The following is a 17,450-nucleotide window of genomic DNA, read 5'->3' on the forward strand; positions in this document are numbered from 1 at the left end:
CAGCATCGATAACAAAGAGCCAGACCACTCTCTCAGTCTTCCAGCTTGTGACTTAATTTAATCTTATCACTAATGGCTGAGGCACCACACAAAACAGTGTTGCTTCTGAAGAGCTTGGATGCGTTGCCTTGACTACCTGTCACTCAGGGCTGGCTATTCCCCTGGCTGGCTCCAGGTGTATGCTTTCAGCACAGTGCCACCTGAACACAATGATCGGACACAAAAAAGCACCGGTGTAAAGAATGTCACTTTTATTTTGAGTAAAAATGCACATTCATATTATTTTTCTAGCATCACTAAAATCCTAACTATATTCAATATGTCTGGAAGATAACTAGAGTCTAGCTAAATAAGAACTTTTAATAAGACAGCTGCTCCCAACATAGACAGCACTCATATAAGTTTAAAGTTACAAAGGCAAAGAAAGCAACCATTTGAAGGAGCTTGACTGATGATAGCTCGACATATCCTCAGATTAACTTGTTCCCAATCCGGCAGAACAGGACCATAGAAAATATCAGACCAAATACCTAGAAAGTATAACAATAGAGTTAACATGCAGTTCAAAGGGAAATGCCAGGTACATTATAAATAGACACAAAGAGCATTATAAATGAAAAGATTCTGGCTATGGACAGTTTTAGTTTTTTTAACCTACGTCATCTCTCTTTGTGGGAAATTAGAGTCTCGACTCCCCTGGGACGAGAGAGCAAGGAGAAAGCTCTCTGAGTGGCTTGTTTAATCAGGGTTTTCAGCTGCCAGTCCACCTCTAATGCCCCGTCTGGTTGTTCAGTAGCTGCTGCTCCCAGAGCACTCCAACCTTGGGGGACACACACCCATCTGTGGGGCACCTGCTCCAGAGCTCAGGGGAGCTTGGGCCTCAGGACCCTCCATATACCTAGTGTTTCCATGGAAGAATTATGATCATCTGGTTTAGATCATCTGCATACTAATCAAGGAGTCTAGAATTTCTCTTGCCATAGTGAGGACATTGCCAAGAAGAGTGGGGGGGAAAGGAAACGTTTTTTTAAAAAATACAGCAACCTCTAAATCTATAGAGAATAGCTTAATTCAGAAATTTCCTCTGAAGTAAAGAAACACAGCTGAAATCTGGGGCATGATTTCCCACTCATTAAATGGCTCTCCCAAGAATGAGGCATCGCAAAACTTGCCCTAACTGTCCTTGTAGATGGTGACTCGTATGCCCTGGCTGTGATGTAGAAATGATAGGAGGACCTGTGTGTGTGACCAATCAAAGTTTCCCCCCACCAGCCTGCTTAGAGGGAAGGCATGAGGAGGACGAGCTGCTACTTATGCTGAGTCCTTCGTCACAAGTGCTCCTGCTGTATTAAGATGTCCTGCTTAATAATTTGTTCCTGAAAATACATTTCAAATGAGAACCACTGCCCAATATTTGTCATCTAAAAAAAAAAAAAAAAAAAAAAAAAAAAAGCAGACACCAGCTCTCTGAAAAAAAATAAAATAAAACAATGATTTTCATTAAGAGTGTTCTCAAAGTCATTCTTTTAGAATGACTTCAAAAAGCCTTGAAATTTTGCCTTGATCCCAAGCCTCAAGTGTGGGAGACAGGTATCAGGAGAGAATAAAGAGAATGGGAAAAATACTGAGATAAGGCAACTATCATCTTTCACTGTCACACCCTTGAAATAGAAGCCCAATATTTATCAGCAAACTAGACAGTTAATAACCCACTTTCTTGCACTTCGCTGCCTCTGAAATTGTTTTTTTTTTTATCATTTTTCATAAAAATAGCAAGTAATTAAAAAGAGATCCACCATATGGTAAACTATGTGAAGACTCAGGATAAACTTGCTATAAGTAATGTGCATGAGTTCCCAGATTCTGGAAAAGTCTAAAAAATGTAAAATTATCATTTTTCTCTCTTTTAAGTATGTTATTCTTGGGGCCTTCTGTCAGGATAACGTTTATCCTACAAAGTGATGACTACCAGTGTCAGTGCCCTTTTTTCTTAGTTGAAATAAGAAGAGAAAGTGCTGATCATTTTTGTGCTTGTAAGTTCTTTAGTTAAATAAGGAGAGGAATGTTATGATAGTCTGATTATTTAACTTGGAATAATGAGAATTCCAAGAATGTCTATAGCATTTTCTTGCAAAATAAAGCATTTTTGCATAGATTCATAGCATCCTCTCTAAGAAGAATCGTCCAGGTATGTGGTCTTAAGAGCCTTGAAATGACTACTGGCCCACTCCATCAGAGTCTCTGCATAAACAGACTAATGCCAACAGTCTAAATGCCAAAGGGTCGTGTTTTCATATGGATTTTAATGGAGATAGTCTGAATATATTTTATGCATAGAAATGTTTGCCCCTGTTTCCTTCTTAAAAATATTTATCAGAGAGATATTTTTTCCGCTCTATGAGTCTTTGTGTTTACTTGAATGTGAACTTAAGAAACAAGGTCTAGGTATTAAGCCTTAGAAATGGGTCTGTTAGTCAGCTAGGAATAATGAGTATAAGACAGATTAATATATATTTTTGGATACATTTTTATAGGCTGAATATCATAAGACTATTTTCAAGGCTATAGTTCTTTAAACCAATTATCATATCTACATATAGTCTAGAAATCACACTAACTGGCATAACTAAAAATTTATATTTTGTGATATTAACATATATATAAATTTCATACCCATAAAGAGGTATTTCACTAGGCATATATTTAGAACACTCAATAAAATATCTAAATATGTAACAAACACATGGATATACCAATTTCACAGACTATATTACTCCTCTTGTAATCTTACTTTCCATTAGATGTATTTAGATTCTTGGCAATGCCTTTGACTATGATATATGAGATATCAAACTCCCCAGTTGATTATGTTCTTATTTTCTCTGGCTTTCCTTTTGAGAGACTTCTTAAAAGTATCTGTGGGTTGTAGTCAGTCATAGTCAATTTGAGTCTAATATGGAATTTGACACTTATATTGATACTTACTTGCATTGAATACTTCATTTAAAGCCTGCTCTTTCAATCATTCATTTTAAGTCTACTATTGCAACACGTGTGTGTGTGACTTCTGAAAATATGTGAGTACATGTGTGTGTGATTTCTCTCTCACCTCTATCGCCACTAGCTCATATTTCTAAACCAGAATACAAAGCATTAACCCAGAATACAAAGCAGAGAAATAAAGGATTAATAAAGGAAGAATCTAGAGAAATAGACTTTTTTTAAAATCGTATATCAGATGTAGAGAAGGATATCCATGTTTCCAGCAGAAAATGCTTTATAGTAGTATTTAGACCCATTCTGGGCTACCAGAAAGTAACACTCAACACCCCAATTTACTGCTAATTGTCCCATCACCTTTTCTAATGATTGACTGAGGATTCCACTAGTAACCTTTTTTTAAAAAAAATATATATTTTATTGATTTTTTACAGAGAGGAAAGGAGAGAGATAGAGAGCCAGAAATGTCGATGAGAAACATTGACCAGCCGCCTCCTCCTGCACACCCCCCACCGGGGATGTGCCTGCAACCAACGTATATGCCCCTGACTGGAATCGAACCCGGGACCCTTCAGTCCGCAGATCGATGCTCTACCACTGAGCCAAACCGGTTTCAGCCGACTAGTAACCTTAATGACTACTTGGGACACTAAGTGGCTTCAATCCCAGCTAAAATTCCTTCCTGGCAGTGATGTGACACAAGTAAGATGCAAAAAGCTACCAGAAATCCCAAGGAGGACATTGTACAGCATTCCATACAAGTGAAGCACTAGCCACTCAACTGAGCTCACCAACCCTCAGAGGCATTAACCAGAGACAACCCTCACCTCATCAGGACACCTGCCAATGCCCTGCACAGGATGTGAGGGAATTTGACTCACCTGATACCTAAATTCACCAAGAGCCAGAATGATTCCAAAAACCCTTCCCTGAGATCGTTTTATTTCACCTATTTGGCAAACATTTTTAGGCCATGTAAAAGGTATCACTCATTCTTTTTAAAAATGCCAAGTAAGGCCATCAAGATAAAAACTCGAATTGTTTTCAGCATCAATAATCAAATTGATGAGAGTAAATTTGAGAAATTTTACTCAGTGAGAAAATTAAAGGCAACTGCTTCAAATTTTTAAAACTAATTAGATTTCTGTGGAATGGAATAGCAGGAAAACAGCTCCTCACACTCTTGAGTTAAGTTTTTATTTCCTCTTTGAAAATCAGGAGAGATAAGAAAATGTAAAGACTGTGTTTTGGGTTTGTCTGTGCCCTTTCTTCTAATTTTAACTCTTGCATTAGATTTCAGTGGGAAAAAGATATCTGGGACTAAGAACTATGAGCAAGCTAATTCAAAATTTATTTCCTAGTAGAGAGCTCATCCAGAAATAATAGGCTTAACCATGCTCAATTCATACAATTGTAATCCCCTCCCCAGACTCAAGGTTGAAGTTGGCCCGTGGCACTTGGGAGCCAGTGCTTGTCTGAAGCACTTGGTTTTTACTTGGCTCGCCATAAATGTGCTAGCAGGATTAATGGACAAGCAAGGGGAAAAAATAGTCATCAATGAAAGATTATACTGTACCTCAACGGCTGCCTCTCCAAATGTTATTCCAATAACCATCGTGATATGCTTTCTAATAAATTCTTTTATAAGACCAATGCATGCCTGTTAAAAAAAAACATATATATATATATATATATATATATATATATATATATATATATATATATAAAGTTACCTTTAATCACATTTTGATGACCTTATCTGAATTAAGATTTTTTTCCATTGGATTGATTTTTTGCACTGTTACCAAGAAACACACTCAACAAAAAGGAATTGGATTATTTCCTCTGCTTCAAATTTCTCCCCCCTCTGAAAGGTTATAGCCAGCACGTGAGGAGCAAAATTTTGCTTCAGCTACTTCATCTAGGGATCTTTAGTTATAAATAATAATTAATAATTTTATCTTAACGGGCGATTTTATCATTGTTATTACGTTGGCTGAGCATACTTTTTAGGTTTGTAATCTGCAGCAGAGTTCTCTAGTTGGGATTTCAGTTAATTATAGTGAAATTTTTCATTTTTAAAAGGAAACTTATGAAAATTCTGATTCTAATCTTATCAGTTTATTTTTACCTTAAAAATCATATATCCTTTAGATTTTAAAAAAGAGAATTTTGGAAGTTATTTCTCTACCATACTTTTTTAATCTATTCAAAGCAACATGCAATTCCAAGCTTAAAAAATTTCAGACCAAACTAAAAATTCCAAAAGTTGAAAATTACATGAATAATTTTAAAAATGAAAAATATTGCATGATGTAATAGTCCTACTATCTGTATAACCAGAAAACATTTCATTCCCATAATAATCTTATATATGCAATGGGCTAGCAAAATATTTCTATTTGTTAAATAAAATAAAAGTTTTCCATAGGTGTTCCCCCCCCCCCCCCTTTGTTCCTACCTGGGTTTCTCCATTCTCATTTGATCAAGAGTGGTCAACATTAGAAGAAATGATTACATTATTTAGGGTCAACTATGCAATTAATGATCTACTGAGTCATATTTGTTATGCTTGAGGAGTTTTCTTTCCCCTCCCCTTTAGATAACCAGGCTATCTTGGCAAAACGAAAGGGGGGGTGGGATGTAGGGGAAGAAATAAATTATGACCATTCAGATTTCTTATTTTTCCAGACTTCTTGCAAATGACACAAGGCAGAAGTATTTTGTGAATTTATGATCATCCTTTTGGGAAACAGTGCAACTATCACCCTGTATTCAGCTGAATTATGTGTGAATTTGGAAGGAATGTCTTTTATTTTTGAGGATAATGCTAGGACTTTCCAAATGTATCCTAAGGAAAAAATCTTTGCATTGAATCTTTAACAGAACACAACAATCTGCAATTTGCTATTGAATTTACCATTTTCCTCATTATCCCAAGCAGAAACTACATTTTTTACATTTCACCCAACTCCCTTCGTCTCTACTTAATGTTAGTGACATGGAATCTATAAGGAAAGAGGGAAGATTCCATGTCACTAACATTAAGTAGGGACAAAGGGAGTTGGGTAAAATGTAAAAAATAAGAACAAAATATTTTTACTGGCATTACTTGGACAATGAAAGACAGGGTGACTTTGTAGTGAGGTAGATAACTTCTTTCACACCTGTTACTTTAAATACCAGAAACAGAAATTCCCCTTCAGAAAGTCTCCTTCATTGTGATAAGATTAGTAATAAAAGGGATGTGATAGTCAGCAGGAGAGATGTTTCTCCTGAGACACTTTCTATGTCCTGATATATAATTCATCTCAATAGCCATTACTAAGCTAACACTAAGTTGAAAATAATCTTGAGGCATTATAGAAATTAATTTATTGAATCACATAGCTGTTATAGATCTCGCTTCCATCTAGACTATAATCTTCTCGAGGAGCCAGAAATCTGTCTGATTCTAACAAAGGGTCCGTCTGACACATAGCAGGCACCCAAGTATAATAGCAAATAAAGGAAACATTAATGTCATTAATATCAATTGTCATTTCTGTGCACAATCCTTTCAGGCATAAAGAAAAAATATATAAAACCCTGTGGCAACAGGCAGATATCAGATCTCCAGGAAGCCATAGCTTGTTTTTCCAACACTAATTAGATGGGGGTCCCATAACTCTTGTAGTTGGCCCTATCCAAGAAATACAATAGTTCATTAAATGGAAGTTGCCAAGTGATCTTTCTCTCCTCCCTATTTGAGCATCAGCTTCATGAGGGTCAACACTGAGCCCTGCATAGAAATTGGTCTCCAATGGCTGGTAGGAGGTAGTCAATAAGTATGGGATGAATTAAGCAGTAAGAAATATGACATGCATATATTGACATCCACAAGTGACATAATAAATAGCCCATCTACAACACACAAAAACTAAACCCAGATTTTCCAATTGACTTTAAATATATGAGGCAACTTTTAAATTCAAGCACTAATTAGATGAAGTAGTAAATAAATGTAAATCCAGAGCTGAAACCCCTAAAGGCCAATACAATTACTTGAGAAAGGAATCTTTGATTAGAAAATAGAAGCTTCACATTTAAAATAAAAGTAAAAATATAGATTTCTAGAATTTATGTTAAAATAGAAAAAAAAAATGGAGGAGAATAATAATTTAAGTTCCCGAAGAGAGGACAACATAAATGTGGGTCTGTTAGTTTGTATTTTGCTTCCTCTTGCAAGAAGAATGTTATTTTGATCTATTAGACTTGAGTTTAAATGACTGCCAGACTCATAGAAGAAGTGAAATACTTCCATCTTTTTATATTAGCTTTTTTCTTTAAATAATAATTTCTTTTTTTATTTGAGAAATTCCTGGGACATTTATGTCATAATTGGTACAATTTAAATTTTTGTGAAGTCTTTCATTTTGGAAAAAAAAAAAAAAAAAAACGAACAGAATCACTTACTGTGACAAGTTTGATTTGTTCTTACCCGTTTGTAAACTAGTTTTCCTTCATATGTTTCACATGCGGAATCTGTCATATCTGAACATTCACACGACTCAGAATTTTGTAGAAAATTAGTTCCCCAGTCAGAAGCTCCATCGATCAAACCACAGCATTTGTACTGTTTGATAAAAACATAGATATGAAAAGCAGGCACTAAGGAAGATAAAAACATTGTCAGTACACCAAATCACGTTCTCCTGAAACCATTAAGATGTTTCTTATAATAAAATACCATGTATTATTACCCACCTCTCTGAATATAAAAGCAAAAAGAAAGGGCTATTCTTTTTGTTCTTAATATGAAAAAGGAAAAATAGGTTGCAGGAGCAAAAGTCTGAGGAACCAAATTGAGATGATGAAAAATGTACCTTCTAGATTCTAATGACGAAAGAGGAGCAGAATCCATTCTTCTTAGCCTAGATTTTAGGAAAGAAGCTTCCAAAGAGTTCATGAGAGAGTCAAAATCTCTTTAAAGAATTTTTGCTCAGAAGAGATGAGAGGTTTAAAAATTAAGCTTCCATCTCATGATCTTTGACCTCTTATGGAGGCTAGGAAGAAAAGGGGGGAGGCCTCTCAAAAGCCAAAGGTGCTCGTGGGCCTCCAGTGCGATGAAATGTTGCATGGACATCTGCACGAGAGGGAAAGGGTCCCAGTGAAAGATTGAACTCTTAGAACAACGTCAGAAAGGCAAGGCCCAGAACAAACCAAAACATGGAGAAACACTAGGGGAACTAGTGGCCATACTTGGGGAAGAAAAACAAGGAAGTGATAAGCCCAATGATACACGAGTATAGGCACAAGTTATTAGATGAGGGAGAGAAGTAATTATCCCTCATCTTGTCCTAGTTGCTGTATTAGAATGAGAGAAAACTCTTCATGCAGAAATATAAGAGAAAATGAGCCAACGCTGGGTCCAGATGTATTGTGATGCATTGTGATGCCAGAAAACAAAGAATGTTCATGTACTGGCTGGGTGATCTCATTACCCATGTTACTCAAACTTCTCTGTGCCCCAGTTTCTTCATCTGTAAAATACATATAATAATAGTTGCAATAATAGCATCGATTTGTATATTTGTTGTAAAGATAAAAATGAGAAAACCAAGGTGAAGATATGAAACGCTTTACCCAGTGACTGGCTTATAGAAAGCACTCACTGTGTGTCAGCTGTTATTGTTTTGTTTTGCAGTTGTTGTTATTTTCGTTATGCTTACACTGCACATATCTATTCAACACTGATATCAGTGATTTAGAGAAAGATGTAGAAAGTATCTTCTCAACTCTGTAGCTGATCTAGAGCTTGGGAGTGATGATTAATACAGTGGAGAGAAGCAAAGATAGTGCTAACAATGGATTCAAACTAGCAAGTTTAACTGGGGGAGATAAAAAGTCTGCATTCAGCTCAAAGATTCAATTGCACAAATACAAAGGGGACAAAAGTGTGTTTACAGCTGTGAGTATGCAAAATGCATAACGATTCTCGGGGAAAAGAGGAGTGGAGGGTGCGGGAAGAGACTGAACATAAACTGTGCACCTATGGATGAGGACAATGGGGGGTGGGGAAAGGGCAGAGGGTGGTGTGGGAACCTGGTGGAGGGGGGAAAAAATGAGGAACTTATGTAACAATATGAACAATAAAGATTTATTTTTTTAAAAAAAGAAAAAGGAAAAAAAAAGAAAAGAAAATGATTCTTAAGGCAGAATTTTTACAAGCTGGAGTCTATCCAAATGGGGACTGAGGAATGCTCTGGAAAAAACAAACAACAAAAAAACAAAAAAAAAACAAAAAAAAGTCATCTTATAAATAGCTCAAGAAAGGATGTTTGAACTTGAAAGGCCAAGCTTTTAGAAGTCACATGATAGCCATTTTCAAAGAAAATTTGCAGCATATAGGCCCATCAGTAGATGTTTTTTTTTTCCCCTCTGAAACTCCAGAAGAAAGAATGGCACTAAATGATGCAAATCCTAGGGAAGCAGATGTTGTGTCCAATTAAGAAAGGGCACACTAATGATCAGACTATAAGTGGGATGGGCAAAAATTGGTAAAATTTCAGCTCTTCCATATCTAATTAGAGAGTGTATGAATATATCAATAGAAGTAAAACACTTCAGTCAATGAGAAGTCAGGTGAAGTGTTCTATAAAATCCAGCTCTCCCCTAAGATTCTGAGAGTTCCCATGACATGCATGAAATGTTATATGTAGTTAAGATGACTGGGATAAAGAAGGTGTGGTTGGAAGGAGTTTCACAGAGCAAGTAATATTTTAGTCAAGCTATACCTCACATGTATATTTGGAAAGAAAGAGAAAAGTAGTGAGTACATTCCAAAGGTGAAGAACAATGCAAAAGAAGAGAAACAGAACCACTTCGTGCATCCTGTGCAGATAGACCTGGCTAGACTGGAGTGTTGCTGTTACGGAGCCGTGTTTCAGAAAATTAAACTATTAGGCAGGTGCCAAATAGGAGAGTACCTTCAAAGCAGACTAAATAAGTAATCTAATTAACAAATGAAGGAGTGGGGGTGATAATGTATTGGTTCAAAAAAATAAACTAGTCAAATCTGAGTTCAAATTCCAACTCTCTCACTGTTAGCTGTCAGACTTCTCTAAGTCCTATTCCCCTCATCTGTAAAATAAGGATAATGAAGATAATTATATTACCCACCTCAAAGAGTTATGAAGATTCACTGAGCTACTAAATGTAAAGCCTGGTACCTAGTAAGTAGTAATAAGTGATCATTATAATTATTTTTATGAGAGAGGGAGTGGTCATAAAGAGAGGGAGAAAGAGAGAGACCCTCCAAATGCCCAAGCACAATATAAATATTAAAACAATGATTGATTTGTCCCTGAAGTTTGATCTATCATAAACATATCTTCTTAATCTCTGTCCTTGTGAACTGCTTTAGAACTTTGTAAGATGCTAGAAAAAAAATAGAACTATTATTGGATTTTTCTTATTGCATAGTGACAGAAAATCTGCAAAATGAATTTTCTTAACCTTTAAGGAACAAACCTGTTAAAAATTAAGTAAACACAAAAGAACTAAGTCTAACTTCCCAAATGACCTATGAATTCTGATTACCTTTTTCTGAAATATAATCAGGGATTTCTGGAGTAACTTTGCTTTTTCACCTGCTTCAGTCAAAAGGTCTACATTTTTATAGAGAGTCTCATTCAGGACATGCTCATACTGAAAATTAAAGAACATTGTTAAAATTATTTATGCCAGAGATAGTATTTTTATTTTTCACTTTTCCAAAATTATCAAGTATCATACGTGCACACACCTTGTCTTTGTAGGTAACTCCTAAAATACCTGCCACCATCTGTACGAGCAGGACCAAAAGCAAGCCTATGAAAAACTGAAAAAGAGAAAAAGGAACATATGTTATCCTCCAGTGCATTCAGTAACATCTTTGGACATCTCAACATAGTGCTTCATTCTGCAGTCTGGGTCATGTTATAGTTTGAAGTAGTAACCATGTCCTTGTTTTTTTAAGTATATTTTTATTGATTTTTACAGAGAGGAAGAGAGAGGTATAGAGAGTTAGAAACATGGATGAGAGTCATCGATCAGCTGCCTCCTGCACGCCCCCTACTGGGGATGTGCCCGTAACCAAGGCACATGCCCTTGACTGGAATCAAACCTGGGACCTTTCAGTCTGCAGGCCAATGCTCTATCCACTGAGCCAAACCGGTTTTGGAAAGTAACCATGTCCTTTATTGATTCTAACCTTTGCCTCAAGAAGCAATTTTTGGGACCATTACTACTCAGAAATATTTGCTCCAAAGACCGACTATAGAAAGTAGTAAAAAAGAAAAATTATTCATAGAATTGTAGGCATCAGTATGCTGTTGAATAGGGAAAAGTTTCAAAACTTAGATGAAATTATTTGAATACTAGTAGCCTAGTGCACAAAATTCATGCACTGGGGTAGATGAGGGGAAAGTTCCCTCAGCCCAGCCTGCACCCTCTCAAATCAGACATCCCTCTCACAATCTGTGACTGCTGGCTCCTAACCGTTCACCTGCCTGCCTGCCTGATCACCCCTAACTGCCTCTGCCTCAGCTCCCAACACCATGGCTTTGTCTGGAAATTAGACGTCTGGAAGATGGCTGGTCAACTTGGTATAATTAGCATATTACTCTTTTATTAGTATAGATAGATATATAGGATAGGATTGCTTAAATGGGGGGGTGCTTTTTTCAGCAGGAGGGGATGCTCTTGGCAGACAAAAATACATAATTACTATATCTGGACTGATAGCCAGCCATATGCACTATACTGCCAAATCGGTCATCTAAAAGTTGAACAGCTTTCTTAGACCTTACACCAAACAGCTGTTTCCCCTAAAACCCCTCCTCAGCTCCCACCTTAGGTTCTGCCTTCACAATTCACCCAGATTAGGTTCATATATATATATATATATATATATATATATATATATATATATATAATTGATTTTTTTTTTACAGAGAGGGAGAGATAGTTAGAAACATTGATGAGAGGGAAACATCGATCAGCTGCCTCCTGCACACCCCCTACTGGGGATGTGCCCGAAACCAAGGACTATGCCCTTGACTGGAATTGAACCTGGGACCTTTCAGTCCACAGGCCAACACTCTATCCACTGAGCCAAACCAGTTTTGGCCAGGTTAGGTTCTGATTGGTTGGTTTCTATGCAGCATCAAAAGCTCCACCTCCTAGGCAGCCATTGGTTCCTTACAGTTCACCCAGATTTGATTCTGATTGGTTAGTTTCTATGCCAATCAGCATCTCTGGGCCTGATCAGTGAGGTGGGGCTGATCAGCAGCCACCCCAGGTTGCTGGCAAGTGGGCTGAACTGTTGACCTCTTGGAGAGATAGGTGCGGCTGCTGGCAAGGCCAGGAGAGAGAGAGAGAGAGAGAGAGGCAAGGACTGTTCAGCAGCTGCCACAGAGGCTGCAGGTCAGACCCTGCTTCTTTCTCTGGGCCTCACCAGCAGTCACAGCAGAGGCTGATCAGCCTAGCTTCTCTCTCTCTTTGAGAGGTCAGCAGTTCTGCCTTCTGCCAGTCCCTGCCCACCAAAGCCTGCTGCACATGCAGCCTGGAGTTCAGTCTTCCCTTCAGTCATTTTGGATGTTATTGACCCTGCCTCTTTATTTATATATATATATATATATATATATATATATATATATATATATATATATATATATATATATAAACTTTCTCTTTCTTCCTCTATAGAATCACCCAGTCTTGTTATTTGTGTAAATTTCCAAATCGGCCTCAGATCTATTGAATCATAATTTTGGAGAACATAGCCTAAGCCCAGAAATTGATTTTTAAAGCAAGCTCTTCAAGTAATTGAATCTCCAATTGCAAACGGTACCTTATTAATCTAAAGGCAACCACTATAGATGCTAGTAAAGTTCTGTCAAAACTCTGTCCTTATCTTCCCACATAATAAACAAACACTTAAAAAAATTTTTTTAGGGTTTGACCCAATACTTACTTTATGGGAGAAACAAGTTTAGTTGAATTCTCATAAACATTTATGTCAGATTTATACCTAATAAATATGTGGTGATTTTTCTAATATGTTTTCTATATCCACTTATTATTTTCTACTATATGTTTTAAAAATGGAGTCTGTGGGTTATCCCAACTGAATCCATCCTCCTCAAACTTTTCTAAGTAACAGATTGGATTATCTCATTCTCTTAAAATTTCCTTAACATGAAATATGATTTTGCCACAGTCCATACTCAGGCCCATCTCCCACTGTTTACCAAAAGAGCCTCTACCACTCTAGCCATACCTGAGGCCTAACAGTTCCCCAAACAGGCCAGCCATGCCCAAGATCTTATAGTTCCTCCAAAAATCAGGGTGTTTTTTCTCAGAAAGCTTATCACAACCACATCCTTATTTACTTCTGCTTCTGGCTTGAAGTCCCCTCCTATACCTCCTATATCCTTGACCTCTTCTTCTTGAGCAACTTTCACAGTAGCTACTTATTTGTCCATCTTCTTTAATGGGTTCTAATTATCTTAATGTCTCTGCATCATTTAACACAGTATGTGGCATGTAGCAGGTACTCAGCAATAATGAATAAATGAAGGCTAAAACTTATCTTCTCTCAGGGTATCCTCTAATCAAAGCTAAACATATTGGCTTTCAGAATCAAACCTGTTAAAGAGAAGTCAAGAGTGTCATCAACTTTGGAAAGTCCTTCAGGCACACCATGGGGTGGGTATTGGGACTGGCTGGAGAACTCACAGTCAGAAGCATGCAGCGGCTCTCTCTCAAGGTACCACAGAATCCCAGGAAACCCAGAATCACGATGATAGTACCCACACCGATCAAGATATTTGCAGAAGTATTATAAGAAGTATTGTAATCATCGGGAAACTGAAAATAAAAAAAGAGAAATCAGAAAAATCCTTTTCCTTGATGTGTTTTATTCCACAAAAACCCATTGGGTGCCTACTATGTGCCTTACGACCTTAAGATCCTTCAGTGATCTACACCAGCAAAAATATCTGCCCTCAAAGAGCTTACATTCTATTAAGGTGTTACTTGTCTGGATAATGTTTTCAATGTTATACTTTTCAAAGAGGATATATTAGGTATTTTGGATATTGTATGGAAACAATGTAAAAGGCTTTGAAACACCAATTATTTTAAATTTAGAAGGACATGTACTTTCACCTACCACATGATGTGCTCTTTGGTTTGCATATTTTGTGGTTTATACATAAAAATAGCATTGTAAAGCATGTGTTTCTATGGCAATTAAATGAATTATAAAGCCAAAGTTTCTCAAACTATTGAGAGACTCAAGAATATGAATGAATCTCAAAAATTAATGAATGTCTTATTGGGCTAATTAAGAGTGATTATTGTATGATTACATTTATATGACAATCAAAGATGGGTAACTGTAAGCTATGATGATAGAAATCAGAGCAGGAAATGACTTCTGGTTGTGTAGGAGAGAAAGAAAGAGCTGGCTGCAAAGGAATGAGGGGTTTTTTATATGTTAATAAAATATTTGATATATTGATTATAAGAGTAATTTCACAGGTCTACACATTTGCCAAAACAAAAAATTTAAACTAAGAAAAAAAAATCTAGTACCTGATATTTCAAATCAATTCGATCTCCTTGTTCCCAGAAGATATATAGTCCATAGAGTCTTCCAGAAACTTTTCAATTTGTCTGACTATTAAGTAACAGAATATTAAGGGGGAGAGGGGATCTTAGGTCCCTATGTGCTGAGTTGGGCTATACAACCTGCATAATTTGATTCTTCTTCCCCACACATACTCCTCTTCATCACCTTCCTAACACCGAACCTCAATCTACCACTTATGTACATCATAATTAAACAGTGAAACCTTGTGCCTGTGTTGAGTGCCAAGTGTAGCACTTGTATAACCTGTATTTGCTGGTCTCTTTCTAGGTAGAGCATTAGTTCTTAGACCATCAAAGCCTCTGCCTCCTAGAATCTGCTAAACGTCATGTAGATCAAAATAAATAAAAACCCACTACTATGAATGATCTTTACATTTTAAATGACTTTTTCAACCAATTCATAGTCTAGGGGGAACCTTTACTCCACAATCTGTAAGAAGGAATGTGCTGAAGCTGTCAAAGCATTAGAACAAAGATCTGTATTCCAGTGGGTCCTAATATGTAACTAAATTTCTAACACTCGACTAGTCAACTGACAGCCCAGCCCAGTTTCCCATTTATAAAGAGAAGTGAGTCAGCCTTTGTGATACCCAAGGCCTCCTTTGTCTCTAAGAGTCTATGCTGACTGTTAATCTTTCAATTTACATATTTAGAAACCTTTCATTTATATATATCCTAAAGATATTTTTGTTTATTGTGCATGTTTTGTGTTTGATTGTGGTCTGGTTTTGTTTTTGTTTTTGTTTTTGCTTTGTTTTGTTTTTCTTTTTTGTTAAGTAGATTGGACCTAAAAAGTCAATTTTTTTAATCAACAGGCATGGCATCTGGGTCAAAATAGAAAATGACAAAACATCATTAGGAAAACCATTCTAACCAGTCACCATCAAACACTGCTTCACTCTAGGACTAGTGCAGGCAAACCCTACCACATCTGAGAGGATTGAAGCCTCACTTACTGAGGCTTTTCAGAACTTTCTTAGATAGCCCAGACACAAAAATAATAGGCCAAACATTTGCAAGTGAGACCTGACTATGTGGTGCGGCCAGCACTTGGCAGGTTCATGAAGCCTGTCCACCTGATCTGGGCAGGTGACCACAACCAAAACTTAGGAGAAAGCAGTGTGTGGATTTTCTGTGGGTCTCTATTCTTAAAGTCCAGCCCAACAAGTGACTTTTCTTATTCAGAAAAGAGGTGGAAATCGAGTTCAAGGACAGGGAAAACAGAGTGTTAAAAACTGTCTTGGATGAATAGTGTTGGAGTGTGTCTTAGGTCAAGGGGAGAATTTGTAAAGAAAGAGGAATAGCTGAACCTGGAAGAAAGTGGCTCAGCGTCCTCTAGATTCTAAGGAATCTCCTGGGACAAGAATGGCTGCCCACATGCTTTGCCTCATGATGCTGAGTTTTTCCTGAAGGAGAACAAAGCATCCCTGGGAGACACTTTAGTACAGAGGTACCCTAAAAGATGTTCATCTAGACCTCTCTAGCATCCTTCTTTTCTGTGTTTATGCTCAGGTTTCTCCTTCTAAAATTGCAACCACTGTTTTCCACTAGTAAAATTCAGCTCTTTGCACAGCCTGGATTCTTTGTCCTATAAATCAAGCCAATCTAACATAAGTCAAGCTGGGTAACGTTGTCCTGAAAGGTAATGACTTTTGTTCAGAGTTAGAACCTGGCAGAGGACAAGAAGCAAAATGTGACTAAAGATGCTATCCAGATCTATTAATTTATTCTTCTCCTCAAAGACACTTCTATAATACATTCTATCTGGGTAATTTCTTAATAGACTAAACATCAAATATGTTTACCAGAAGCACTGGGTGAGGTGGGGAGAAAATGTTCCCTTATCAACCAAGAATAGTGAAGTAAAATAAAATACAGGCTGTACACACATCTTAAAAGGCAAAGCACCCTCTGAATAGGTGGCTGTTAATTTATGTGCTTTAATTTAAGTCTCAAAGTCAGACATCAGTTTCTAGACAACAGAAAGTCTGTGCATCTTCCAATACCATCAATAGGCTCAAAGTTCAAAGCCCAAGGCCATTAAGAAGTCACAGTTACATTTATCAGCAAACAACACATGAAATCCTGATGGACTAGATTAGAAATATTACCAACTAGTTGCCACAGCTGTCCCTCACCCAATTTCTTCAACCCAGTGAGACACAGAATGAGGAAGCAGCTAATTCCCACTGCAATTCTCTGTTTTTTTCTAATGGTATAAAGCATACTTTTAAATGAAAAGAAATAAAAGTAAAAGAGAGAGAGAGGAAAGGAAGGAAGGAAGGAAGGAAGGAAGGAAGGAAGGAAGGAAGGAAGGAAGGAAGGAAGGAAAGAAGGGAGGGAGGGAGGGAGGGAGGAAGAGAGGGAGGGTAGGAGAGGAGAGGAGAGGGAAGGAGAAGGGAGAGGAAGCCACTCATTTAGAAGAAATGTTAATTTTCTTATAATTTTTCTTTTAACTAGGCTATATCAAAAGGCATTTAGCTGCACCATGGTATAATAAGAATTAATGGAAAATGCATTACCTGTACAGTACAGGGAGTATAGTCAATAATATTGTAATAAGTATGTGTGATGTCAAGGAATACTAGACTTATTGAGGGATCACGTCATAAGTTATATAAATGTCACCCACTATGATATACACCTAAAATTAACATAAGCAATAAAAATTAATTAATTAAAAATTCATTACCTTAATTGAAAGCTTAATAATAACTTAATAATCTATACTAATAAAAGGGTAATATACTAATTAGACTGGTTGTCTTCTG

The 17,450-nt window shown here is 36.9% G+C and overlaps 1 protein-coding gene across 1 annotated transcript in view; it reads right to left on the reverse strand.

The window, feature by feature from the left end:
• Positions 1-234: 234 nt before the first annotated feature.
• TSPAN8 (tetraspanin 8) overlaps positions 235-17,450 on the reverse strand; it is a 48,668-nt gene continuing 31,452 nt past the window's right edge. The window contains exons 4-9 of the mRNA XM_036457559.2: positions 13,762-13,893; positions 10,793-10,861; positions 10,582-10,695; positions 7,481-7,615; positions 4,577-4,660; positions 235-530 (exon numbers count right to left, since the gene is read on the reverse strand). Coding sequence (XP_036313452.1) covers positions 471-530; positions 4,577-4,660; positions 7,481-7,615; positions 10,582-10,695; positions 10,793-10,861; positions 13,762-13,893 — 594 coding nt within the window. The 3' untranslated portion in view covers positions 235-470. The remainder of the gene's footprint in view (positions 531-4,576; positions 4,661-7,480; positions 7,616-10,581; positions 10,696-10,792; positions 10,862-13,761; positions 13,894-17,450) is intronic.

The sequence above is a fragment of the Pipistrellus kuhlii genome, unplaced genomic scaffold (genome assembly GCF_014108245.1).
Source record: "Pipistrellus kuhlii isolate mPipKuh1 unplaced genomic scaffold, mPipKuh1.p scaffold_m20_p_3, whole genome shotgun sequence".
NCBI lineage: Eukaryota > Metazoa > Chordata > Mammalia > Chiroptera > Vespertilionidae > Pipistrellus > Pipistrellus kuhlii.